Here is a 26,542-nt window from a genome sequence, read left to right as displayed (position 1 = left end):
CCATCCCTGAACGTCTGGGAAAGGGGTCAGGGCAGACTAGTTTAATCACCAATGGCCAATGACTTCATCAACCATGCCTACTGTAATGAAGTAGCCATAAAAACCCAAACCAAAGGAGTTTGGAGAAGCTGAGTTTGGTGAACAAGAACACAGCCACACGCTGAGGGGGGGTACCCCCAAATCCACAGGGACAGAAGCTCCTTTGCTTTGAACACTTCTAGACCTCACCCTATGCTTCTCTTCATCTGGTTATTCATTTCTATTCTTCAATGTATCTTTTGTAATGAATCAGTAATAGTAAGTAAACTGTTCCCTTGGGTTCTGTGAACCATTCTAACAAATTACCAAACTTGAGGAGGGTCATGGGAACCCTTGATTTACAGCCGGTCAGTCAGAGTACAGGTGACACCTTGGGACTTTTGATTGGCATCTGAAGTGGGAGCAGACTTGAGGGACTGACCCCTTAACCTGTGGGGTCCAAGATACCTCTGGGCAGTTAGTTTGAAAATTGGGTTAGATTGTAGGATACCCAATTGTAGTGTCTTCTGAGAATTGGAGAACTGCTCAATGTGAAAAACCCACATATCTTGAGTGTGGAGAGGAAATAATGTGTTTTCTTTTTTAAAATATATTTTATTGATTTTTTTACAGAGAGGAACAGAGAGGGAGAGTTAGATACATCAATGAGAGAGAATCATCAATCAGCTGCCTCTTGCACACCCCCTACTGGGGATGTGCCTGCAACCACGGTACATGCCCTTGACCGGAATCGAACCCGGGACCTTTCAGTCCGCAGGCTGACGCTCTATCCACTGAGCTAAACCAGTTTCGGCTGATGTGTTTTCTTTTAATGACTTATTACAAAGTGAATACACTCATGTAACCCTAACCAAAATCAAGAAACAGAATATTACCAACTTGCCAGAATTGGCATAGCACCTGGGACTCTTCTTAATCATTATTCTCCTTATCTTCCCCAAAGATAACCATTATGTCTCATTATACATTAATTAGTTTTGTCTGTTTTTGAACTTTTTGTAAATGAGATCAGGCAGTATGTATTTTTAACAGCTTTATTGAGATATATTTCATATATCATACAAATGACTCATTTTAAATATAAATTTCAAGAGGTTTTAGCATATTTACCATCATCACAATCACTCCCATTCCTTCCTAATTGCTTTTCCCCGTCACCAGCGCTAGCAACCATTTACCTATGGTCTGATTCTATAGATCTGTCTATTATGTACACTTAATATAAATGCATATATGCAAAAAAGGCTGAAAAATAAGTGAGTTAAGTGTTATCTTAAGATGTTAGAAAAAGAATTAAACCTAAAGATGATAGACTGAAGGAGAAACAGAAAATAGCTAAATAATAGAATTATCAAAGGCAAACATTGGTTCTTAGAAAAGCTCCCGAAAAAAAAAAGGGAAAAAAAAAAAAAAAAAGACATGCTCCTGATAAGACTACTAAAAATGAGAAACCGGATAAGCAATAACAGGATTGAAGGACATCACTATACATGTAAACAGGTATTAAAAAACTAAAAGGTGCCGGAACCGGTTTGGCTCAGTGGTAGAGCGTCGGTCTGCGGACTGAAAGTTCCCGGGTTCGATTCCAGTCAAGGGCATGTACCTTGGTTGCGGGCACATCCCCGGTGGGGGGTGTGCAGGAGGCAGCTGGTAGAAGTTTCTCTCTCATCGACGTTTCTAGCTCTCTCTCTCCCTTCCTCTCTGTAAAAAAATCAATATATTAAAAAAAAAAAAAAAAAAAAAACTAAAAGGATATATTTTAAAATAAAGTCACATTTTATTGATTTTTTTTTAGAGAGAGAAAGGGAGAAACAGCAACCGGTTGCTTTCTTGCACACACTCTGACCAGGGATCTAACTCATAACCTGAGTATGTGCCTGACTGGTAATAAAACTTGTGACCTTTGGGTGCATAGAATGATGCTCAACCAACTGAGCCACACTGGCCAGGGCTAAAGCTAAGATATTATAAAAAATTCATGCAATAAATTTGAAAATCTATATGAATATCCAAGTGGCTGCATATAAATTTTATATTAAATTTATATTTAATATAAAATTTATATTTTATTCTAAGCAGTATTCCATTGTGTAGATATTATCACAATTTAACCATAAACCTGTTTAAGGAATCTGGGCTGATTCTAGTTTGGGGCTATCAGAAATAAAGCTGCTATAAAATCCATGTACAGGTTTTTATGCGGACATATGTTTTTAAAAATATATATATTTTATTGACTTTTTACAGTGAGAAAGAGAGAGGGATAGAGAGTTAGAAACATTGATGAGAGAGAACCATCGATCAGCTGCCTCCAGGAATACACTTGTTTTAGGCATGACTGGTTCCAGGCTCAAAATTACTGTGAGGATTCTACCTCTTCACTTCTAAGAAAGACTTTCCACAGGCGAGGCACTATAGACTAACATCCTATAAGCTTAGCTACCCCAGTAGTACATGTCAGCTATCATTGGACTTCTCAGTTATGTGAATCAATAAATTCCTTTTTATTCCCTTAAACCAATTCAATTTTGAATTCTGTCACTTGTAACAAGTGTTCTGACAGAAATGAAGCTTATCAAAGGGTTCTCCTCAAACAAGGATAATGGTAACTAATCAGATTCTCTCTTCAAAACTTTGAATATAAGAGTAGGATATATAAGCAGAAGCCAAAAGAACATGAAAGGAAGACAGCAATCCAGGCCATGAAAAGAAGTTTACTATTGATACTCGATCTTGGCCTCTTTTTTCTACCTCTTCTTTTTTCTATATCTTGAGCTTATTTGTGACTGCAGTTTATTTTTGGTCCTACCTGCATCATGGCCAGGATTGCTGCATAATATACTAAACTGATTTGATTCTAAAACCCTCTTCTTAGAAACAGCAAAGGGCAAATTGTTACTAAAGCCTTCTGGGCTTTACACAGAACAAGCAGTAACAGGTTTCCTCTTCCAGCCTGGTAAGGCTCCGCACAGCATCCTAGAATCTGAAATGACTATGTTCTAACTAGTGTAGTGACCACATTTGAGTCAGGATGTGGGCTTCCCTAAGTTAGGAGGCTTAACAAGAAAAACTGAGATACTTTGTAGGCAAGTAACTGTACCTGCAAATTTCCTGGGTTTTCAAGTTACTTAACACCCTGAGTCTCAATTCTTATGCCAATAAAATGGAGGAAATCATTGATTTGGAATAAAAAAAATGAAATATACATAAAATCTGGTATATGTTCAGTACTGAGCTAATATTAGTTCACTTCCCCTAAATTTTAATGTCACTCACTATATGAAATATTACCCAATTATCTTCTTTTGCTCAAATGTTTTTTATTTTTAAAAAAAATATATTTTATTGATTTTTTACAGAGAGGGAGAAGGATAGAGAGCTAGAAACATCGATGAGAGAGAAACATCGAACAGCTGCCTCTTGCACACCCTTTACCGGGGATGTGCCCGCAACCAATGTACATGCCCTTGACCGGAATCGAACTCGGGACCTTTCAGTCCGCAGGCCGACACTCTATCCTCTGAGCCAAACCGGTTTTGGCTTGCTCAAATGTCTTAAAATTTATACAATGGAATGGTATTTTTCTACATATGACAAACAGTTTAAACAAAGAAACAAGATTTTTTTAAACCTAAAACAGTGGCTGCAGTTATTCAGATGTTTTTATTGGATTTAAAATTCATTTAAGGGATACACAGATATAGTACTAGTTTGATCAGCTACTAATATATTTTGGCAACCCTTTATTTTTGTACTCAAGAGCCAGTTCACTTTTTCTCCATGTTCAATACTTAGCTTTGGTAAAATTTTGCCCTGTTCCTCATGTGTCACTGAAGTATTAGTGTTTCCACCCTGGCTGGTGTAAGTTGCTCTTTTAGTGCTTTTTCTGTGGGTATGTTTTGTAGGGCTCTTCTGTTTTTTCTCAACTTCACTGCTTACATCCCACATCATTACCTTCCCATCATTCCCTCCAGTAAGCAGCAAATAAGATTCTGGCAGAAAGCAGACCTGGGATACTCCCAAAGTGTGGCCCTTAAATCCCAATTCTTGTTCACATTTGACTCCCATTACCCTAAAGATTCGAATCTTTCCGTCTTCTGCACCACAACTAAAAATATTGCCGCATGATGCCACAGACACAGAATGGGCTAGAGCAGGGTTTAAAAGCTGACCCGGTGACTGCGGGCTCTCCATTTCTTCTGTTTCATCCTCCTGTAAATTTGTAATCCAGAGTGGCCGGGCTTTCTGAAGGTTCCACAGCATCACCTTTAAACAAAAGAGTGTTACACAGTCAAATAAAGTTCTAGCCATCCTGCTAAACTAATAAAATCGGCTTCTAATAAAATCATCAAAATAGTCTGAGATTAATTAGTATGATATATTTCCAGCAATATTAAGAAACAAATTAAGAGGGCACTACAATATGGCACTGGAATGGTGCCAAAACTAAAATGCCAATGGGCAGTAAGATAGAATTTAGAAAACAAGATCCTGAATAACTTTCGATTAACAAGACTATTAAAATGTAATCCAAATTGAGGGAGAATCCAAGATGGCTGCTCGGGTAGGCACCTAGCCGCAGCCGCACGCAACAATTTCAATAAAATACAACTAAAATATAAAATGGACATTACCCAGAACTACAGGAAAGTCGACTCACTGGAAATTCTACAACGAGAAGCAAGGAGAAAACCAGAAGGAAGCGCGGAGGAGCTGGAAAAGCCCAAGGTACGGAGACACGCAGCGCGCGGAGAGGAGGGAGGCCGAGTGCCTGGCGGGCGTTCCCTAGCGGAAAGGAGATAAAACTCCGACTGTGCTGGGCCCCCAACTGCTCTGAACCTCCGTTCTAGGCCAGACCCCGGGGACCCAGGCTCATCCAGAGGGAGCTGGGCTGTAAGGCGGAACCCGGGGAAGCGGCGTAAGGAGGCCCCGGAGGCGCACACAGTGCGCTCAGAGAAGGGACAGCCGGCTGTGCCGTAGGACTGTCCTGGCGGGAAGGAGACAGGCTCCAGACTGCTCTGAACGCCACCTCCAACTCCACTTCCAACTGAACTGAACCCCAGTTTTGGGCCCATTGCGGGAGAGCCTACCCTACACTGTTTGTTAGCAGGCGAAAATCGAGGGCACCTTTCTCTCAGAGGCGCTTGCAACAAGTACTGAAGGACCCTGAGTCTCAGGAGTCGCATAGGGCGGGGCTGACGGAAGCCGAGGCTGTAGGCTCCACCCTGAAACCCTGCCCCATCAGGAAAGCTGCCTGCGAAAATGCCTAAACCAAATAGATCACAAACGAAAGAAATGGAGGACAAAAAGCGACTGGATATAGAGTTCAAAACCACACTTATAAGGTTTTTCAAGAGTCTCCTAGAAAAGGCCGATAAAATAAATGAGACCTATGAGGATATGAAAAGGGATCAACAAGAAATAAAGAATACATTGTCTGAAATAAAAAATATTCTACAGAGTCCTAAAAACAGAATAGAAGATCGCAAGAATCAAGTCAAAGATTTGGAACATAAAGAGCCAGAAGACACTCCTCTGCAGAAGCTAGAAGGCAAGAGAATCCAGAAAATTGAAGATAATGTAAGAAACCTCTGGGACAACTTCAAACGATCCAACATCAGAATCATGGGGGTCCCAGAAGATGAGAGAGAGCAAGATATCGAAAACATACTGAAAGAAATAGTGTCAGAAAACTTCCCCCACCTGGGGAAAGAATTGGACTTACAAGTCCAGGAAGCACACAGAACTCCAAATAAGAGGAATCCAAAGAGGACCACACCAAGACAAATCATAATTAAGATTCCAAGAGCAAAGGACAAAGAGAGAATATTAAAAGCAGCAAGAGCTAAGCAGGTGGTTACCTATAAAGGAATACCTATACGATTGTCAGCTGATTTCTCAACAGAAACCATGCAGGCCAGACGGGAATGGCAAGAAATATTCAAGGTGATGAATAACAAGAACCTACAGCCAAAAATACTCTACCCAGCAAAGCTATCACTCAGATTCGAAGGTCAGATAAAGAGCTTCACTAATAAAAAAAAGCTAAAGGAGTTCATCACCACCAAACCAGAATTATATGAATTGCTGAAGGAGGTTCTTTCAGAAGAGAAAGTAAATAAAGATAAAAATTATGAACAACAAATACGTAACTATCAACAAGTGAATCTAAAAACCAAGGAAATTAAAAAAAAAAATCTGATGAACAATATTAACTGTTGAATATAATAGAATCAGAGGTATGGAAGGGGAGTGAACTGACGATTCTTGGGGAAAAGGGGAGAGGGGGATGTGGGAAGAGACTGAACATAAACTGTGCACCTATGGATGAGGACAATGGGGAGTGGGGAAAGGGCAGAGGGTGGGGTGGGAAGGGGGGGGGAAGGAACACTTGTAATAATATGAACAATAAAAATTTATTAAAAAATAATAATAATTAAAAAAAAGAAAAAGAAAAAAAAATGTAATCCAAATTATTAAGCAGTTGCCAGTTTTCTTTAGGTCATTCTACCCTCATCTGTGCAAATAAAATTAAAGATTACGAAATTTCATAACTATTCCAGCCGCTTTTCTCTTTTCCATTTCTAATTCCTATTCTATTAACTAACATTACTAGCTTGTCAGTTTTTGGAGATTTAATACATTTTTGCTAATGCTTAGTATAATGCCTGGAAAAGAGCAGAAATTCCAAACCTATCTGTTGATTAATTTGACATTTTGGTATATTTATTTTTTTGTTGTTCCCTACCACAATCTCAGACCTACTACATTTATTTAAACGAAGTGCTAATTAAAATGAAACAATAAGCTTTGTGAATTGATTTCACTCTATAGTGATTCGTTTTCTTCCTACTGCAACCAATTTGAAAAGGAAAATATTTTTAATACTTTCAAATATACAGCTTTATTTTACCGTTTAGTATTATCTCTGAATTGTGACTCACAATTTAAAATGGATACTAGGACAAGCAAAACTTTGTTTAGATAGTCAAAACCATAGATCTGAATTGATTACTCCTGCTCAAGTTAACTCAAGGTTAACTTCCATCAAGTCTACTTTCCAAATAAGTGAAATACAGTAACATGTATTTTTTGCTTCTAGTAGGAAAAGAATTGAAAATCCTTTTGGATTGGATTTATAACATTATACTAAGTGGAGAGTAATTGCTATTGGAGTGAAGCCAGTAACTTTTAGTAAAATAAAAAATATCAGAAAATATAAAAATGAGTGAGTACTAGAACTTGATGTGGAAATAATCTAAAAAAAAAAAAAAAAAAAAAAAAAAGAAGTCTGGCCAGCATGGCTCAGTGGTTGATCGTGGACCTTGAACCAGGAGGTCACCATTCGATTCCTGGTCAGGGCACATGTCTGGGTGGCAGGCTCCATCCCCAGTGTGGGGAATTCAGGAGTCAGCAGATTCTCTCTCATCATTGATGTTTCTATCTCTCCCTCGCCCTTCCTCTCTGATATCAATAAAAATAAATAAATAAAACCACACAAATACACAAAACAAAAACAAACAAAAACAAACACCCCACCCTGAACAAAGGAAAATAAACATTCCAGAATCTGCTAGCTTAACTGTACTGACAGTTACCCCCAAGTTCTTTCTCACACAGGCCCCATAATATCTGGAATATATTTATTGTCCCCCTAAGACATCCAAACATGAACTATACCTTAAGTGTTTTTAGAAGCATAAACATTTTGTGTTAATTAAATCATTTACATGTGTTAATAACCATCCCAGTTTCTACCAACTCAAGGATCATTTCCAAGTACCGAAGATTCCCAAATTGTTCTTGCGTATTTTTTTTTTATAAATTGTTCTCTTTATCTTTCTTTGTTCTTTCTAACTGCTAAAGATTCCAAGGTATTTTACAATTTCTCAACCACTTGTTCAAGCTGTATCATCTAAGTAGGAGAGCTAGAGATAATGAAGAAAAAAATGGGGTTAAAAAAAAAAGAGCCTGGAGGTTATCCATACTGATAATAGAGGAATATGCAAATCGACTAGGAGAAAATAAATGTTACTGTATTTCACCTGTCACAGTAATGACCGAACAGCAGGCTTTGTGGGGTGACCAGGCTGGCAGGTGGGTTAGTGAGAGATGACCAAATGACTGAACAGTAGGCTGCGTGGGACAACCAGGCAAGTGGTGGTGGTAGTGGGGATGAGGGCAGTTGGGGGCAACCAGGCCAGCAAGGGGGGAGTGAGGGGCGACCAGGTTGGGGGCTACCAGGCTGGTGGCGGAGGGGGCAGTTAGGGGCAACCAGGCCAGCAGGCAGAGGCGGTTAGGAGTGATTAGGCTGGCGGGACACACACACACACACACACACACACACACACACAATTAGATGCGATCAGGTAGTTGCCTACTGGGAATTGACACCTTTCGGTGTACAGGACAGTACTCTAATCAACTGAGCTATAGGTGCCATAGTGAGAAAGTTTTCTTTAATTAAACCAAATTCTGCTTCCTTATATGACTTCTATTTAGACCAGCATATTCCATTTTCCCCCCTCATGAAAACCAAAATTTAAATACCTGCAGTTTCAGACATAATGGGATTTCTAGATATACTCTCCTCTGAATATGAGCTGATTTGTGACGTTCCTTTCAAAACTCAGCATGAATATAATGCTCCAATCCTGGTCACCAATATATAATATTTTAATTAACATACTCCGGAATTTTAAAAAAATATGTATTAATTGATTGATTTCAGAGAGGAAGAGAGGGAGAGAGAGAAACATCAATGATGAGAGAATCATTGATTGGGGCCTCTTGTACACCCCCTACAGGGGATAGAGCCTGGAACTCAGGCATGTTCTCTGACCAGGAATTGAACTCAATACTCAACCACTGAGCCACACCAGCTGGGCAATGCACCCCAGAATTTTAAAGTAAACAACAGATCCACCCTGGCCAAAAACAAAACAAAACAAAACAAAACAACAGATCAAGTCCCTCCAACTTTTTTTTTTTTTTTTTTTTTTTTAGAAAGTAGATGAATTCTGCCTTCAGCATGTTCCTTTTTAAAACAAATGTTTAGAATCAAATATTTGAATTCTCAGATATTACGAGTGTATTAAAGCACAGAGAAAAGACTAAATAATTAGTGATTACTTTGTGAATAAAATCTAACAGGCTTTGTCAAGTTAGCATAAAACATGCATTAGAAGTAAAGCTTATGGTTCATGTTAGTAGAAAATAAAAAATTCAAAGATATATTTAGTCTATTCAATTTGATTCTGCTAACACATCCCATTTAAAAATTACCCAAGTATTCTTTGCAAAGCATCACCTGCATATCCAGTCCACATGACACCAGGCTCTGAGGCCTTTGAGGCCGAAAAGCCACAGAAGAACAGATGTTGGAATGTCTCTTTAGCGATCTGCTAACTTTCTTATTTTCCAAATCTAGGATTTTGATTGCTCCGGAATCATCAGCAGAAGCCAGCAGGTTTTCAGTTTCATTCAATGAAAGGCAATTTATTTCTTCTTCATTCACATGAAAATGGTCCAGGGAACCCTTGAGGGATCTGACATCCAGTATGCTAATAGTTTCTCCGTGCGAGGCGTAGAGCTTGGTGGGGCAGGAGGGAGAGAATAAGACACAGGTAACGTCGTTGGCCCCTTCTAAGTGTGTATGTCCCAATGGAGTCCCATCTTCACCCCAAGTCACGAGATCTCCACCCTCTGCTCCAGAAGCCACTAGTCCTTCTGAACTTGCATTCAGGCAGAGAATAGGAGAAGAATGTCCACCAATCCACTTGACAGCCATAATGGCTGAGACTGTGAAGGAGGAAAAAAACTATAATGTCATATTTTACTTAAGAACTTAATAGTAGGAGACAAATGCAATAAATAGTATTTCATTTAAATATTTTTTAAGACATCTAAACAACTCAACAACAAAAAGACAGTTGAAGACCAAGCCTAGCTGAACACAGAATTGTGGGCAGATCAAGCTGGAACATGCTGAAATGGGCTTCCTTGGCAATCAGGAACCCAGGTAAGCCTGGTTCTCCAGTCTTTGGTGAGGCTCCCATAAGAATAAACACTAGACGAAACCGATTTGGCTTAGTGGATAGAGTGTCTGCCTGCGGACTGAAAGGTCCCAGGTTCGATCCCGGTCAAAGGCATGTACCTTGATTGTGGGCACATCCCCCGTAGAGGGTGTGCAGGAGGCAGCTGATTGATGATTCTCTCTCATCAATGTTTCTAACTCTCTATCCCTCTCTCTTCCTCTCTGTAAAAAAAATCAATAAAATATACTAAAAACAAAAACAAAAACAAAAAAAACACTAAATATATTTATTTTAAATTAGAAAAAATAAAAAAAAATCAGGAAAAATTATTTTTAAGAGAGGGCTGCACAACCATCAGGTAATATTTTTTATCAGAATAATGTTTTAGAGAGTGAGCTCTGGAACTAGAGTCTCTGGGTATGACTAGTACTACTACCTACTAGCTGGGTGACTTTGGGCAAGTTATACAACCTCTTCTCTGTGACTCACTTTCCTTCTCTATAAAATGGGGATAATGATAATGGTAACACCCATTTCATAGAATCAGTGAGAACTAAAAGAAGATATGTAAAGCACATAAAATAGTGCCTGGTAAATAATGAGTGCTCATCAAATATTACCATTCTCCCTTTTTTCATTTTATTAAGCTGGTCAAAGTGGCATCATATATGTTACACCAATGGTTCTCAAAGTATGGCTTCAGACTAGCAGCATCAATATCATCTAGGAACTTGTTAGAAATAAAAATTGTCAGACCTCGCCTTAGGCCCACTGAATCACAAACTGGAGTTGGGGTCCAGCTATATGTTCTAACACCCCCTCCCCCACCCCCCGATTATTCTGATGCATGTTAGAATTTGAGAACCTGTACTACACCAATCATTTGGGAAACTGGTTAGAAATGCAGACCCTTAGGTCTTAGCACCCGAGACTAAATTAAAAGGTTATTTACTTTTATTCTTAAAACCTTTCTGCTTTGCCGGGACCGGTTTGGCTCAATGGATAGAGTGTCGGCTTGGGGACTGAAGGGTCCCGGGTTCGATTCCGGTCAAGGGCATGTACCTTGGTTGCGGGCATATCCCCAGTAGGGTGTGTGCAAGAGGCAGCTGATCGATGACTCTCTCTCATCGATGTTTCTGGCTCTCTATCTCTCTCCCTTCCTCTCTGTACAAAATCAATAAAATATATTAAAAAAAAACACCAAAAAAACAAACAAAAAAAAACCTTTCTGCTTAGAATTATTCCATTTTATAGATAATAAAACTGAGTTTCAGAAATGTTCAATAATTTGTCCAACATCTCCTGGCCCTTAAAATTTATACAGGGACCCAGTATAAAGGGATACTAAACTTTTAAATAAATAATGAAGACTAGGTCTTGGCTGGGTAGTTCATATGGTTAGAGCAGTGGTCGGCAAACTCATTAGTCAATAGAGCTAAATATCAACAGTACAACGATCGAAATTTCTTTTGAGACCCACATTTTTTAAACTTAAACTTACTCTAACGTCACTTCTTCAAAACAGACTCGCCCAGGCCATAGTATTTTGTGGAAGAGCCACACTCAAGAGGCCAAAGAGCCGCAGGTGGCTCGTGAGCTGCAGTTTGCTGACCATGGGGTTAGAGCATTGTCCCAGTATGCCAAGGTTCAGAGTTCCATACCTGGTCAGGGCACATATAAGAATCAACCAATAGCCTGGCCTATGAGGCTCAATAGTTGAGTGTCAACCAGAAGGTCATGGTTCGATCCCTGGTCAGGACACAAGGCCAGGTTGCTGTCTTGGTCCCCAGTGGGGGGTGTGCACGAGGCAGCCAGCCAATCAGTGATTCTCTTTTATCATTAATGTTTCTAGCAGCTCTCTCTTCCTGCCTCTCTAAAATAAAGAAAAATATATTTAAAAGAAAATCAACCAACCAATGAATGGATAACTAAGTGGAACAACAATCTGATGTTTCCTCTCTCTAAAAATAAAAATAATTTTTAAAAAGAAATTTTACAAAATTTATTTTAAAAACTTAATTAAAAAGTTTGTTAGTATCCCCCCTCCATTTTTTTTTTTTTTTTACTCATTTTAGAGAGGGAGAGGGGGAGAGAGACAGAAACATCGATGACAGAAAATGCCTCCTGCATTCCCCACACCTGGGATTGAGCCCGAAACCTAGGCATATGACCTCACTGGGAATTGAACCATGACCTCTTGGTTCATAGGTCAATGCTCAACCAGTGAACCACGCCAGCTGGGCTTGTTAGTATTCTTTACCAGGTAAAGTACAGAAAATGACTAAAATATACTAGTAATTCATTACTGCTTTTAAATGTACTTGTTGGGGGCAAAAATAGAATATTGAGAACTAGCTATATTTATAAGAAATATTAAATATGTTCTGATTGCCTTGTTCTAATTAAAGAAAGGACATTCTAATCTAGCTGAGAGCTGTGCACACCCAGGAATCTGGGAGTCAACCTAGGAATGCAGACCAGTCTCATTCACTCACTGCCTATTATCCTGGAAGGATTAACAATCAGGTGGCCCAAACAATGGGAGTCCTGCCCAGCACACAATGCCTACTTCCCCATGCCTGTAATACTCATTGTGCATACCTATTCTTATTCCTTTTACCTACTTCCCCAAGTCATCTTGGTCCTACCCAATATAAGCAGCTTGGTTATGGGGGGTTTCAGAGCAGATTTTTGTGGATGACTTGCTGCTCTCCCATACTGCCGGCATTATTGGAAAAAATGCTCATATATGATTCAACCTTGTCTCTGCTTAATTGCCTCTAGTGACAGGCAGCCCGGATCCAATAGTTGTCAGTTTATTAATGTAAAAATATTAAAACCTGTAAAGAATTTTTGTGAGTTTATTTGAGCCAAACTGAATTGACAATTGCCAGTAAGCTGAATCTCAATGGATTGGGATAATGCTCTGAAAAATGGCTTTTTTTTTTCTCAAGAAAAACAATTTTAAATATAACAATGTTACATGCAATAAACATTAATATTTCAAGAAGAATGGCAGTTTTTCATCTATTTTTATAGGTTGCAATCAAAAGAGATGACGAAATGAAATCCATTGGTGATAGATTAGAGAGGCAGGATAAACCAAAGGGTAGGGGGAAGTCTGGGATTGAATAACGAGTAAAATGATAGACACATACTTCTTTTACTTAGGTGGGTACAAGATAGTTAACAGTCAACAATGTATACAAAGAAAAGGGTAATATGCTAATTAGACTGGGAGATCTGGGAGACCTTCTGGATAAAGCCATGGTGGGGGGGGGGGGCAAGGTAGAGGCAGTTAGGGGTGATGAGGCCGGCAGTCGGACATCCCTCTCACAATCCGGAACCCATACAGCTCCCATCACAGCTCTCTGGAAATGTGCTTCAGATGCATGAAGTTGCAGAAGCCACCTTGTGTACACTCTCCCGTTTCATATCGTTGGCAACAGGCTTCCCAGAAGTCGGTCACAAGGGGAAAGGTCAGCTTGGATGGGCTGCCCTGTTGAACCAGCAGCGGCTATTCAAGTCAATCACAGCTTTCTCTGAATCTTCTTCTCCGTTCAACTTCACGTTTCCTACAAGATGATCTCCAAGATTAACACAGATATTCATCTCCTCCATTTCTGTGAAAACCTCAAAAAACCCGTCATAGGGTTCCTGCATCTCGACATTGCTCACAGAACAGCGCAGCGCAGAGTTTTGAGGATTATGGTAAATGTTCAAGAGGGCAATGGTGTGGCTAAAGGTCGGTTTATTGTACTACCAAGAGCATCTGTCTCCATGAAAGCATGCTCCAATTTTGAAATAAAATGAACAGTTGACTTTGTGCTTCTCAGTGCCAAAGATGGAGGCCAAATACTCTGTCATTTCCCGCCCACAGCCTCCGACAGTGCTGCTGAGGCCGCCAAAACTCAACTTTTAATTTTTTTTTAATTAAAATATATTTTATTGATTTTTTACAGAGAGGAAGAGAGAGAGAGAGAGAGAGAGAGAGAGAGAGAGAGAGAGAGGAGAGAGAGATGGAAACATTGATGATGAAAGAGAATCATCGATCAGCTGCCTCTTGCACACCCCGTACTGGGGATGTGCCCGCAACCACGGTACATGCCCTTGACGGAATCTAACCCGGGACCTTTCAGTCCGCAGGCTTACGCTCTATCCACTGAGCTAAACCGGTTTCGGCTCAACTTTTAATTTTTTTATGGTGTATTAATATTAAAGTCTAGAAATCTGCCCTCTACAGCTTTAGGATTCCTTATTTTATTACTTAATGTCTTTATTGATTTCAGAGAGAGGAAGGGAGAGGGAGAGAGGGATAGAAACATCAATGACAAGAATCACTGACTAGCTGCCTCCTGCACACCCCTTATTGGGATCAAGCTCCAACCCCAGCATTTGCCCTGAGAATTGAACCATAACATGGTGCTGACTACCTAACAGGAAACAGAAGTGGCAGACAGAAGAGTGGGGTCTTAAACCAGCCCCCGCTGGGGCATTAAAACTCAGCTGAAACAAATGACACTTCACTTTTTAAAAAATATTTTATTAAAAATATTTATTTTTTCATATTTTTCCTTCATTCTAATTTTATTTTACCTTTCCCCCACCCCACCCTTTTCTTCTTAACTTCTGCATCTTTCATCCTGTTTCCTCTTCTTCTGTCCCTCTTTAGTTTCTCTTTCCTTTCTTTTTACCCCTTGTTAATCTTCTTTGTCTGCTTTATTGACATGTTATTATTACTGCGGTCTCTGTTGGCTTACTCATGTATCTCATTTCCTCTCCTTTGCTCCAAGTCCAAGCACGCTATTTTCTCTTTCTTCACCAATTTTTTTGTTGCTTGTTTTTCCTCTCCTCTCTTGCTTTCTTCTCCTAATTAATTAGTATCATTTACTAAACTCAAGCTTACCTGCTCTTTTCTCTATTCTTTTCCCAAAATGGAGGAATAAGTGAAGGTAAATTTTTTAAAATTAGTTTTGTTTAATCTTTTAATTTTTAAAGTTTCTTTTCTTCTTATTCACTCATTCTTTCTTCCTCCTCTATACTGAACTGAGGTCCTTCTGCTATTCATTCAACTCCTTAACCTTACTTTCTGTATATACTAGGTGTACCGGTTAATAATAATGGATTTTGAAATAAAAGAAAACACAATTAATTTCAAGAGAAACTTCAAAAGTGTTTTATTCAAAGTAATGTCCATTGCTAGCTACACATTTCCCCGTCTTTTAGGTAATTTGTAGATATTGTCCCAATAAAACTTTTTTTTTGAGGCAAACCACTCAGAGACCCAATTTTCTACTTCTTTTTTTTTTTTTTTAAATATATATTTTATTGATTTTGTACAGAGAGGAAGGGAGAGAGATAGAGAGTTAGAAACATCAATGAGAGAGAGTCATCGATCAGCTGCCTCTTGCACACCCCCTACTGGGGATATGCCCACAACCAAGGTACATGCCCTTGACCGGAATCGAACCCAGGACCTTTCAATTCCCAAGCCAATGCTCTATCCATTGAGCCAAACCGGTTTCGGCCCAATTTTCTACTTCTTTGTAGGTTTTGAAGTGCTGCTCAGAAAGTGTGTTTGCCATTGATCAGAACAAGTGGTAATCTGAAGGAGCACGGTCTGGTGAATACAGCAGTGGGTTAATACTTCCCAGGCAAGATCTTTTAACGTGTCTTTAACTGGTTTTGAAGTGTGTGATGGTGTGTCATCATGAAGCAAAATTACTTTCCGTGTCTTCTGGAACATTCTAGTCATTTCACGATCAAAATGTGGTTCAAATTGATTGTTGTCAGTAGCGATAAGTATTAATGTGTCACCTGGTTTTAGAATCTCATAACACACCACATCTTCCTGATCCCACCAAACATGAGCATTCTTTTCTTTCCGAAGCAAAACAATGGCCTTGCAGTCAATGTTGATGGTGGACCTGGATCAATCCATGGTTTTGTGCATTTGAGATTCTCAAAATAAATGCACTTTTCATCGCCAGTCACAATTCAATGCCAAAAAGACTTTCTTTTGTGCCGTTGAAGCAACATTTTACTGATGACTTTTCAGTTTTTCATTTGTCTTTCATTCAGTTGATGTGGCACCAATTTTCCTTCCTTTAAAATCTTTCCCATTGCTTGTAAACGATTGGAAATTGTTTGCTGAGCAATGTTTAATCTTTCTGCAAGTTGTTTTTGAGTTTGACACTCATCTCCATCCAATAATGCTTGTAATTGTTGGTCTTCAAACTTTTTTTTTTTTTCTATTTTTTTAAAAATATATTTTATTGATTTTTTTTTTAAATCAATCTTTATTGTTCATATTATTACAAAGGTTCCTCATTTCTTCCCCCCTCCACCAGGTTCCCACCCCACCTTCTGCCCCCTCCCCATCCCCATTGTCCTCATCCATAGGTGCACAGTTTATGTTCAGTCTCTTCCTCCCTCCCTTTCCCCGATAGTAAATCCCTTTTTAGATAGTAAATCTGTTACTTAGCATTTTCTCATATCAATAATACCTCCACATGCCCAATGATACACTTCACACAAAAGACATTTTCAAATAGGTCAACCAGCCTCATCCAGGCCCCACCCAAGGCACTCACAGATCAACACCCCAGCGCTATACTAACTCAACACATCCAGATCTAAGCCTTCATCACTTGATTCAGCAGACCCTCAAGTTCCTGCAAAAGTTTCCAGCCATGTCTGAGAGGCAGCCGAGGGCAGGTACAGGCGAGGAGCAAGCTGTTTCGGGCCTGGCTGCTCCGGGCCTGGCCTCTGTTGCTCTGGTTCGTTCCACAACCAGCTGCTCCGGGTCTGGTCACTGCCGCTCCCGACCTAGTTGCTCTGGACTTGGCTGTTGCTGCTACAGGCCTGGCCACACCCGACCCGGCTGCTCTGGGCCCGGTTGCTCCGGTCCCAGCCGCTCCCAGCCTGTCAGCCGCTGCTCCGGGCCTGGCTGCACGAGACCCGGCTGCTCCGGGCCTGGCCGCTCCCAGCCTGGCAGCTGCTGCTCCGGGCCTGGCCGCTCCCAGCCTGGCAGCCGCTGCTCCGGGCCTGGCCGCACCCAACCCGGCTGCTCCGGGTCTGGCCGCTCCCAGCCTGGCAGCTGCTGCTCCGGGCCTGGCCGCTACCAGCCTGGCAGCCGCTGCTCTGGGCCTGGCCGCACCAGACCCGGCTGCTCCGGGCCTGGCCGCTCCCAGCCTGGCAGCTGCTGCTCCGGGCCTGGCCGCTCCCAGTCTGGCAGCCGCTGCTCCTGGCCTGGCCGCACCAGACCCGGCTGCTCCGGGCCTGGCCGCTCCCAGCCTGGCAGCTGCTGCTCCGGGCCTGGCCGCTCCCAGCCTGGCAGCCGCTGCTCCTGGCCTGGCCGCACCAGACCCGGCTGCTCCGGGCCTGGCCGCTCCCAGCCTGGCAGCTGTTGCTCCGGGCCTGGCCGCTCCCAGCCTGGCAGCCGCTGCTCCGGGCCTGGCCACACCAGACCCGGCTGCTCCGGGCCTGGCTGCTCCCAGCCTGGCAGCTGCTGCTCCGGCCTGGCCGCTCCCAGCCTGGCAGCCGCTGCTCCAGGCCTGGCCGCACCAGACCCGGCTGCTCCAGGCCTGGCCGCTCCCAGCCTCGTAGCCGCTGCTCCGGGCCTGGCCGCACCTGACCCGGCTGTTCCGAGCCTGTCCGCTCCCAGCCTGGATGCTCCGTGCTTGGCTACTGCTGTTCTGGGCCCGGCCACTCCGTGTCTGGGTGTTCCTGGACTGGCCACCCTGGGCTTGGCCGCCTCTGCCTCAGGCCTGGCTGCCACTGCCCCAGGTCTGGCTGCTCCAGTGCTGGCCGTTGATGCTCTTGTTCTGGCTGCTGCTGCTCTGGGGCCTGGCCACTGCTGCTACGGGCCCAGCTGCCACTGCCTTGTTCCTGGCCACTCTAGGCCTGGTCGCCGCTGTTCCAACATTCTGTCCCTTTTTTCTCTTTTTTTCTTTTTAAAAACAAAAACAAAAACGCATTTATGTTGCAATGTTGGCTGGTGCGTTGAGTTCTGACTTAGTCTTTGATTTTTCAAGATCTTCTTTGTATTCTTTCTTAAGTAATTTTACTATCATTTGCTCTCACTTGATTTCTTCACATTGAGAACTTCTTTGGTTTCTTCCTCCTTGTCCTGGGAGCTCAGCAGGTTGGCCTGTGGCACCCCTTTGTTCTCCACGGGCTCCCTTGCTGCTCCAGCCTGTTGCCGGGGTCGGCGCTGCCCAGGAAGCAGCCCAAGGCCTTGGCTCCGTTGCCCGCGCTCAGCAGTCGAAGGCTCAGGGGCACCCCCCCCCCGGGGGCCCTGTCGCCCGGCTCCTTGCTGACGCCCAGCTGGCCGGTGTCCGGCAGGGGCTCCTGCTCCACGTCGCGTTCCTCCAGTCTGGAGTTTTCTTTCTCCCTCCCACTAGGGGAGTCCAGGATCAGAGTCAACAGACTGTCCTCTGGGCACAGTGTGCGCGACTCCAGGGGCTCGGCCTTTCGCCGCGCTCCCAGGACTCCACCTCACAGCTCCGTCTCCCCCTGCCCGGGCCTGGGTCCCCAGGGACTGGCCCAGACCTGGAGTTCGGGGCGGTCTGGACTGAGGCTCAGAGCCGCCACCGGAGGCTTTGTTTCTTCCGGCTAGGGTAATCCAGCATCAGAGTCAACATTCAGTTCTATGCGCGCCATGTGCGCGCGACTCCGGGGGCCCCGCCTTTCGCCGTCCCCCGGGATTGTCTCCCCCTGCCGGAGCCTGGGTCCCCAGGGTCTGGCCCATAACTTGGGGCTCAGCGCTGCCGGTTCGGGGGGGTCAGCCCAGGCTGTGGGTTCTATTTCCTTCCTGCTAGGGAACGCCAGGCAGCACCCAGCCCTCTCCTCCTCTCCGGCTGCGACCTCTCCGCGCGCGCGGGCGTGCGAGCGCACCGCATGTCTCCGTACCTTAGGCTTTTTTTCAGCTCCTCTGATTTTCCTTCTGGTTTTCTCCCTCCTTCCTATTGTAGAGTTTTCAGTCAGTCGACTACCTGTAGCTCTGGGCAATGTCCACTCTACATTTTAGTTGTATTCCCTTGAAATTGTTGTGAGCTGCTGCGGCTAGGTGTATACCCGAGCAGCCATCTTGGATCCTCTCCTGGTCTTCAAACTTTTTTGGTTGATTAGATGTTCTTTGTCTTTCACATCAAAATCATGACTTTTAAAGCTTTTGAACCAGTGTTCACAAGTATCTTGAGATGAAGCATGTTCACCATAAGGTTCTCAAAGTATTCAGCAGCACTTTTCTTCAAAACAATGAATTAAAGTTCCCGCAAATGCTCTTTTTTTGTCATGAAAGTCGACATTTTTAAGCATAAAAATACCTATGATGTTAACACCTTCAGCAAATGACATATGAAATTTTGAAGCTTGCTGTCAATACAACTAAATAGCATACCTATCAAATCGCATATGTATCAACATATGTGTAACTCCATCTTTAAAAAAAAAAAAAATCCGCTTTATTAACCGGCATACCTAGTAAGCTCTGCTTCTACAGATCCTGCCCTCCCGCCCCCTTTTTTTCTGGGTGTATGTTGTTTGCATTTTTTGGTTTATCTATTTACTTTGAGGTGTTTTCCCCCCCATATATATATTTTTCCTTTTTCTTCTCTTTCTTTTCTCTCTCACCTTTTTCTTTTCTCTATATCGATTTTGCTCTCTTTTCTCTCTCCTAATTCTCTTTTCTTTGGTGATCACTTATATTGGGGTTATCCTTGTTGTGAGTCCATATGCGTTTTGTTCCTTTGTGTCATGACTTGTTGAGTTGTATTTTGTGATATTTGGTAAATGTGGTATACAGTGAGCCTCATAACCAGACATCCTGCAAGGAGACTTCATCCAAAAACGGGACAATAACACTCAAGACCCAACTACCAAGAGGACCCAAATATCCCAAGTAGGGGGCATCCCTAGATTACCCAGACCAGGAGACTGGCATGCCACCCAGATTTTTTGAGTTTGTCTTATATAGATGTTTTGTGGGACCCAGTGGTGCAATCTCGCCAGTCTTCCTCAGTGGACAGAGCTTCAGCCTGCAGACTGAAAGGTCCCAGGTTCGATTCCGGTCAAGGGCATGTACCTTGGTTGCGGGGTTGTGAAGGAGGCAGTTGATTGATGATTCTCTCTCATCTATGTTTCTAACTCTCTATCCCTCTCTCTTCCTCTCTGTAGAAAATCAATAAAATATATTTAAAAAAGCAAACAAACAAACAAACTTCCAGCAAACAAAAGCCCTGGTCTGGATGGCTTCATAGGGGAGTTTACCAAACATTTGAAGAACTAAAACCTATCCTTCTCAGACTATTCCAAAAAATTCAAGAGGAAGACACACATCCAAGCTCTTTCTATGAAGCCAGCATTACCCTAATCCCAAAACGAGATAAAGATACTACTACTGTGTTTCCCCGAAAATAAGACATCCTCCGAAAATAAGACCTACTTAACAGGTTTCCTTCTGAGTGAAATATAAGCATCCCCCCGAAAAGAAGGCCCCCCCAGGCTAAACATGAGAGATTTGGTCCACTGATTCTGAAAGAAATGGAGTCACAAGAAATTCACCAGGAAATTCAGGAATTGGGATTGTTATGACGATGTTCCAGAAGATGATGACATGATTGTCATTGAATAAATGAGTAAATTTTTGATACTGTAGGATTCACAGTTTGTCTGGTTTGTGTTGCAACTACTGTACTACCATACCATATACAGGTAATAAATTTCCTTTATTTTCATTTAACAATAAATGTGTACCGTATTCTTCTTCATAGAAAAATAAGACATCCCCTGAAAATAAGACCTAGCGCATCTTTGGGAGCAAATATTAATATAAGACACTGTCTTATTTTCAGGGAAACAGGGTAGTACAAAGAAAGAATTACAGGCCAATATCCCTGATGAACATAGATGCTAAATTCCTCAACAAAACTGTAGCAAATCAGATCCAGCATTACATTAGAAAGATCATACACCATGACCAAGTGGGAATCATTTCAGGGATGCAAGGCTGGTACGATATCTGTAAATCAATAAACATTATATATCACATAAACAAACTGAGAGAGAAAAATCACATAATTATATCAATTGATGCAGCGATAGCATTTGACAAAATCCAACACCCTTTCTTCTTTAAAAATATATTTTTATGATTATTTACAGAGAGGAAGAGAGAGGGTAGAGAGTTAGAAACATCGAAGAGAGAATCATCGATCAGCTGCCTCTTGCACCCCCCCCCCCACTGGGGATGTGCCCGTAACCAAGGTACGTGTCCTTGACCGGAATCAAACCTGGGACCTTACCTGGGACCCTTCAGTGTGCAGGCAGACGCTCCATCTACAGAGCCAAACCGGTTTTGGTTCCAACACACTTTCTTAATAAAAACTCAGCAAAGTGGGAATAGAGTGATCATACCTCAACATAATAAAATCCTTATATGACAAACCTACGGCCAATATCATACTCAATGGGCAAAAAATAAAACAATTTCCCTAAGAACAGGAACAAGACAGGGATGCCCACTTTCATCACTCCTGTTCAACATAGTACTGGAAGTGCTAGTCATAGCAATCAGACAAGGAGAAATAAGAGGCACCCAAATTGGAAAAGAAGAAGTAAAACTATCATTCACAGATGACATGATATTGTACATAGAAAACCCCAAAGACGCCATTAAAAAATTATTAGACTTAATAAATGAATTCGGCAATGTCACAGGATACAAAATTAACACTCAGAAACCTATGGCTTTTTTTTATACAGCAATAATGAACTCACAAAAAGAGAAACTAAAAAATAATCCCATTTACCATTGCAACAAAAGAACTGAGATACTTTGCTCAATTACGGTAATATTTGACAAAGGAGGCAAGAGTATACAATGGAGTCAAGACAGTCTCTTCAATAAATGGTATTGGGAAAATGGGACAGATACATGCAAAAACAATGAAACTAGACAACCAACTTACACCATACACAAAAATAAACTCAAAAGGGATAAAGAACTTAAAATGTAAGATGGGAAACCATAAAAATCTTAGGTGAATTTATAGGCAGCAAAATAGCAGACATATGTTGTAGCAAATATCTTTACCAATACAGCTCCTTGGACAATGGAAACCAAGGAGAAAATAAATAAATGGGAATACATAAAAATAAAAAGCTTCTGCACAGCAAAAGAAACCATTAACAAACAACAAGAAAGCCCAGTGCATGGGAGAACATATTTTCCAATGTTATCTCCTATAGGGGTTTAATCTCCAAAATTTACAGGGAACTCAAACAACTTCACAAAAGATAAATAACCCAATCAAAAAATGGGCAAAGGACCTGAATAGACACTTTTCAAAATAGTACATACAGAAAGCCAAGACATATGAAAACATGCTCAAAGTCACTAATTTTCCGAGATGCAAAACAAAACAATGAGGTACCACCTCACACCTGTCAGAATGGCTATCAACAAATTAACAAACGACAAGTGCTGGCGAGGCTGTGGAGAAAAAGGAATCCTTATGCACAGCTGGTGGAATGTAGATTGGTACAACCACTTGGAAAACAGTATGGCATTTCCTCAAAAAATTAAAAATGTAACTTCCATTTGACCCAGTAATTCCACTTCTAGGAATATATTTCAAGAAAACAGAAATACCAATCAGAAAGGATATATGCACCCCTATGTTCAAAGCAGCACAATTTACCATAGCTATGATTTGGAAACGGCCTAAGTGCCCATCAGCAGATGAGTGGATAAAAAAGCTGTGGTACATCTATACAATGGAATACTACACTGGTATAAAAAAAGGAGGAGCTCTTACCATTTGCAACAGCATGGATGGAACTGGAGAGCATTATGCTAATCAAAATAAGCCAGCAGGAAAAAGATAAATATCATATGATCTCATTTGTGGGATATAATGAACAACATAAACTGATGAAAAAATAGAAGCATTGAACAGACTGTCCAACCTAAGAGGGAAGGCTGGGAAGGCTAGGGGGTAAGAGATCAAGCAAAGGACTTGCACGCATGCACCTGAGCATAATCAATGGACACAGATAGCAGGGGGATGAGGGCAAGTGCTGGGGGGTGAAAGTGGCCAGGCAGCGGTCAATGGGGGAAAAAGGAGACTTATGTAATACTTTAAACAATAAAGAATTTAAATTAAAAAAAGTTTAATTTGTTTTTTATAATCTCTATATCACATGGATAGTATTTACTGATTACCTAGCTAGTTAGAATGACAGAGACCTAATACATGGAATGTTAAAAAAAAAAGTTGGGAAAGGCCCAGTAATTCATACACTGGAGGCTTTTTTTTTTATTATTATTAAATATATTTTATTGATTTTTTACAGAGAGGAAGAGAGAGGGATAGAGAGTTAGAAACATCGATGAGAGAGTCATCGATCAGAGAGTCATCGATCAGCTACCTCTTGCACACCCCCTACTGGGGATGTGCCCGCAACCAATGTACATGCCTTGACCGAAACCGAACCTGGGACTTTCAGACCGCAGGCCGACGCTATACCACTGAGCCAAACCGGTTTCGGCCACTGGAGGCTTTTGATTTTTGTCAATCAACATTTATCACGTAGAGCACATGTGTCAAACACAAGGCCCGCGGGCCAAATCCAGCCCGCCAGGCCTTGCAATGTGGCCCGCACCGCGCTGTCATCACTGCACTCCGCTGTCAGTTTATGACATTGTCAGTTTATGACTGTTCAGTAAACCATTCGGCCCGCGATTTAGGCTGGATTTTAGATTTTGGCCCCTTCTCTGATTGAGTTCGACACCCCTAACGTAGAGTATTAATCCATAACTTAATGAGAGTCCCCAAAATTACTTTATTTGAAACATACCCAAAGACCACCATCAAAAAGTTTTAAACAATCAAACTGCTATAGTAAAAGGTAGTGGGAAAAATTTTAATTAAATCTGCATTGAATCAAAACAATCTTTTAGAAATAAGTTGTCAAGCCACCGTTTCTTGTTATTCTCTTATGAGGACTGGAAAGCCCACCAGAAATAGGTTAAGTGCCTCTATCCCCCCATTTAGGTTTCAAGTCAACAAACCTCTTATACCAGATGCCTAAAGGGTCACGCACAACTATTAATCATATCCTATTGTGAATTACTTTAATTAGATAATAGATTCCTTCCAACACCTAATGAGTGGGTTGGGAAAGGTGGGGTACGTTGAGAGCATTTTTAGAAAGGGCGGAGTGCAAAAGTTGGCTGTTCTGAACAACCAGAGAATGAGGTTGAACGTGAAGAACGGGACATGGTCAGGAGGGTGATGAGCAGGTGAAAGATATGTATAAAGAAAAGGAGGCATGATAAAGAAAATATTTTCCTATTTTGAAATTCTACTTGGGCCACCTGGGGGGTACACACACACACACACACACACACACACACACGTCACCTCATTACTGGAGTAGATTAGCATCAGAATCGCCTGATCAGAGCCTCGAAAGGCTCAACTTCACTTACACTGTAAAAAAAAAAAACAAAAACAGAATAAAGGGCATCATCTTTAATAACTGAGTGATCTCCAAACACTCTGCTCCAGTCATACTGCCACACACCCAGTTATTCAAGTATCTGTGCCTTTATACTTTTCTTATTTTTATTTTTTAAATATATATTTTATTGATTTTACACAGAGAGGAATTGAGAGGGATAGAGTTAGAAACGTCGATGAGAGAGAAACATCGACCAGCTGCCTCTTGCACACCCTCTACTGGGGATGTGCCCACAACCAAGGTACATGCCCTTGACCGGAATCGAACCCGGGACCTTTCAGTCCGCAGGCCGACGCTCTATCCACTGAGCTAAATCGGTCTCGGCTATCTGTGCCTTTAAAACTGTTATTCGGCCTGGTTCTTTGCCCCCTTCTCAAGTGTATCAATTCTACATATTTCTTGAAGATTTAAAAGAAAAAGTTAAGCATCTTCCCAGACAAATGCTGGTCTTCCTCCTCGGATGTCCTATGGTTGAGAGCTGAAAAATGAGTAAAACTCCAAAGACTGAGGTTAAGCTACCACATAGTCATTATCACTGTAGTTAAGTATAGGTCAGCTTTTCTTCATATGCTTGAGTTTTCCAAAGTTGCTCTTTTTAAAAAATATATATATTTTATTGATTTTTTACAGAGAGGAAGGGAGAGAGGTCGATGAGAGAGAAACACCGACCAGCTGCCTCTTGCACACCCCCTACCGGGGATGTGCCCGCAACCAACGTACATGCCCCTGACCGGAATTGAACCCGGGACCTTTCAGTCCGCAGGCCGACGCTCTACCACTGAGCCAAACCGGTTTCGGCCCAAAGTTGCTCTTGATGTGGAGAAGCTGGTTAGCAGCCAAAACGACTAAGGAAGGAGCTGTGCCACTGGCACTAGCAAGAATGAAAAGAATCTGGGTTACTAAGAGTGTTGGAGAAAAAAAAAACCTGGAAAAAAGGGAACGCAACTAGTCCTTTTATTTTTACTGGTAGACAAAAAGTGGATTATGAGTTTGAGGAAAGAATTCTTACTACCTAAAGACAAGACAGTGGCACTGACTACTAAAGAAATCTATGAACCCTGTCACCGTAATTATCACCTCGTAGAGTTGAGAATTACATAAAAAAAAAAAAACCATAAAAGGACTCTAGTAGTGCCTGACTCACACGATAGCTATTATTTTCTCTTACTGAATAATATTTAAAAGTTGTCAGAAAACCTTTTGTAGAGTTTTCAACGAAGAAAAACAGTAAGACCAAATAATGCTGAAGTTCTTTCCCTTCCAAGAAGCCCTCAATAATGACATCTCCAACTCATTCTCCCGTTGGAATGTCTAATTAAATAAAGAACACTCTGCCTTAATTCTCCTGCTGATCAATCGTTTAGTCTGTAGGGAAGCCTGGGACCACAAGAATGGAGCACTTAGTTGTTATCCAAACGTTGGGGAGAGGGAAGTTCAAGAGCAGCGACCTTACTTTCCGAACGCACGCTGGGTCACACCTTCTGAAGAGAGCCCAACCAGGAAGAGACCACCGTGGCTGCCGAAGGTAAAGAACGAAGATCAATTCGGCCGAAGGCAACGGAGCCAGGGAGGGGCTGGCCCGGCGAGGGAAGCTTCCTGCGTTAGGGTGGCGCCGGCCCCGGGGACCTCGCTGACACCGAGAAGGCTAGCAGGAAGAGAGGCCGGGGAAGCCCATGTGGACCACGAGACCCAGGCGCGGCAGGCCAATCTCGAGCCCACGGCGCCGAACTTGTACCTACCTGCGCCTCCGGCGTCCCTCGCGGCGCCTCGTGATGACCTCACCCAGCGGCGCCCAATCCCGTGCCGCGTAGGGCGCGGAGCGCCTCGGCCAAACGGTCACTTCCGGGGCGAGCGGAAGCGCGAGCGTGCTGGGCGTGCGCCCTTGCTTCGTGCCCTCAACCCGCATGGCGGGGCCACGGGCGCGCCTCCCGGAGGCC

General features: G+C 42.2%; 2 protein-coding genes and 1 pseudogene across 6 annotated transcripts in view; all 3 read right to left on the bottom strand.

Annotated features, from left to right (window-relative positions):
• The window catches only part of RNF168 (ring finger protein 168), a 62,003-nt gene extending 35,848 nt beyond the window's left edge, over positions 1-26,155 (bottom strand). Inside the window, exon 1 of one of the 2 annotated variants that reach the window (XM_084871618.1) lies at positions 26,059-26,155. The gene's annotated coding sequence lies outside the window, so the exon portion shown is untranslated. Of the gene's footprint in view, positions 1-4,110; positions 4,216-26,058 lie in introns of those variants that run through there. The other variant, XM_084871617.1, reaches the window with a different exon arrangement.
• Positions 1,839-26,394, bottom strand: WDR53 (WD repeat domain 53). 3 transcript variants are annotated; one of them, XM_084871725.1, is made up of 3 exons: positions 26,345-26,394; positions 9,350-9,840; positions 1,839-4,305 (listed from the first exon to the last, which is right to left on the bottom strand). In XM_084871725.1, exons 2-3 carry the CDS (start codon positions 9,827-9,829, stop codon positions 3,712-3,714), a joined length of 1,074 nt encoding a protein of 357 aa, XP_084727851.1. In that variant the 5' UTR covers positions 9,830-9,840; positions 26,345-26,394; the 3' UTR covers positions 1,839-3,711. The 3 variants fall into 3 exon arrangements, with proteins under 3 accessions (XP_084727851.1, XP_084727850.1, XP_084727852.1); XM_084871724.1 differs by lacking the exon at positions 26,345-26,394 and adding an exon at positions 26,059-26,188; XM_084871726.1 differs by lacking the exons at positions 9,350-9,840; positions 26,345-26,394 and adding an exon at positions 26,059-26,181.
• On the bottom strand, positions 12,147-13,988 carry LOC311616402 (splicing factor U2AF 35 kDa subunit-like; annotated as a pseudogene). Its single transcript has one exon. The product of its transcript is annotated as a splicing factor U2AF 35 kDa subunit-like (transcript).
• Positions 26,395-26,542: the final 148 nt, after the last annotated feature.

This window comes from Pipistrellus hanaki, assembly GCF_964339955.1.
Source record: "Pipistrellus hanaki genome assembly, chromosome: 2".
NCBI lineage: Eukaryota > Metazoa > Chordata > Mammalia > Chiroptera > Vespertilionidae > Pipistrellus > Pipistrellus hanaki.
The sequence above is the reverse complement of the archived record's forward strand: the minus strand, read 5'-3'. Positions and strand labels throughout refer to the sequence as shown.

Excerpts from the sequence above, each read along its gene's own strand:
- WDR53 (XM_084871725.1), bottom strand. The coding sequence starts at position 9,829 with ATGGCTGTCAAGTGGATTGGTGGACATTCTTCTCCTATTCTCTGCCTG. Across the intron at positions 4,306-9,349 it reads CATGTGGACTGGATATGCAG|GTGATGCTGTGGAACCTTCA; the intron begins GTGATGCTTTGC and ends TTTTGTTTAAAG.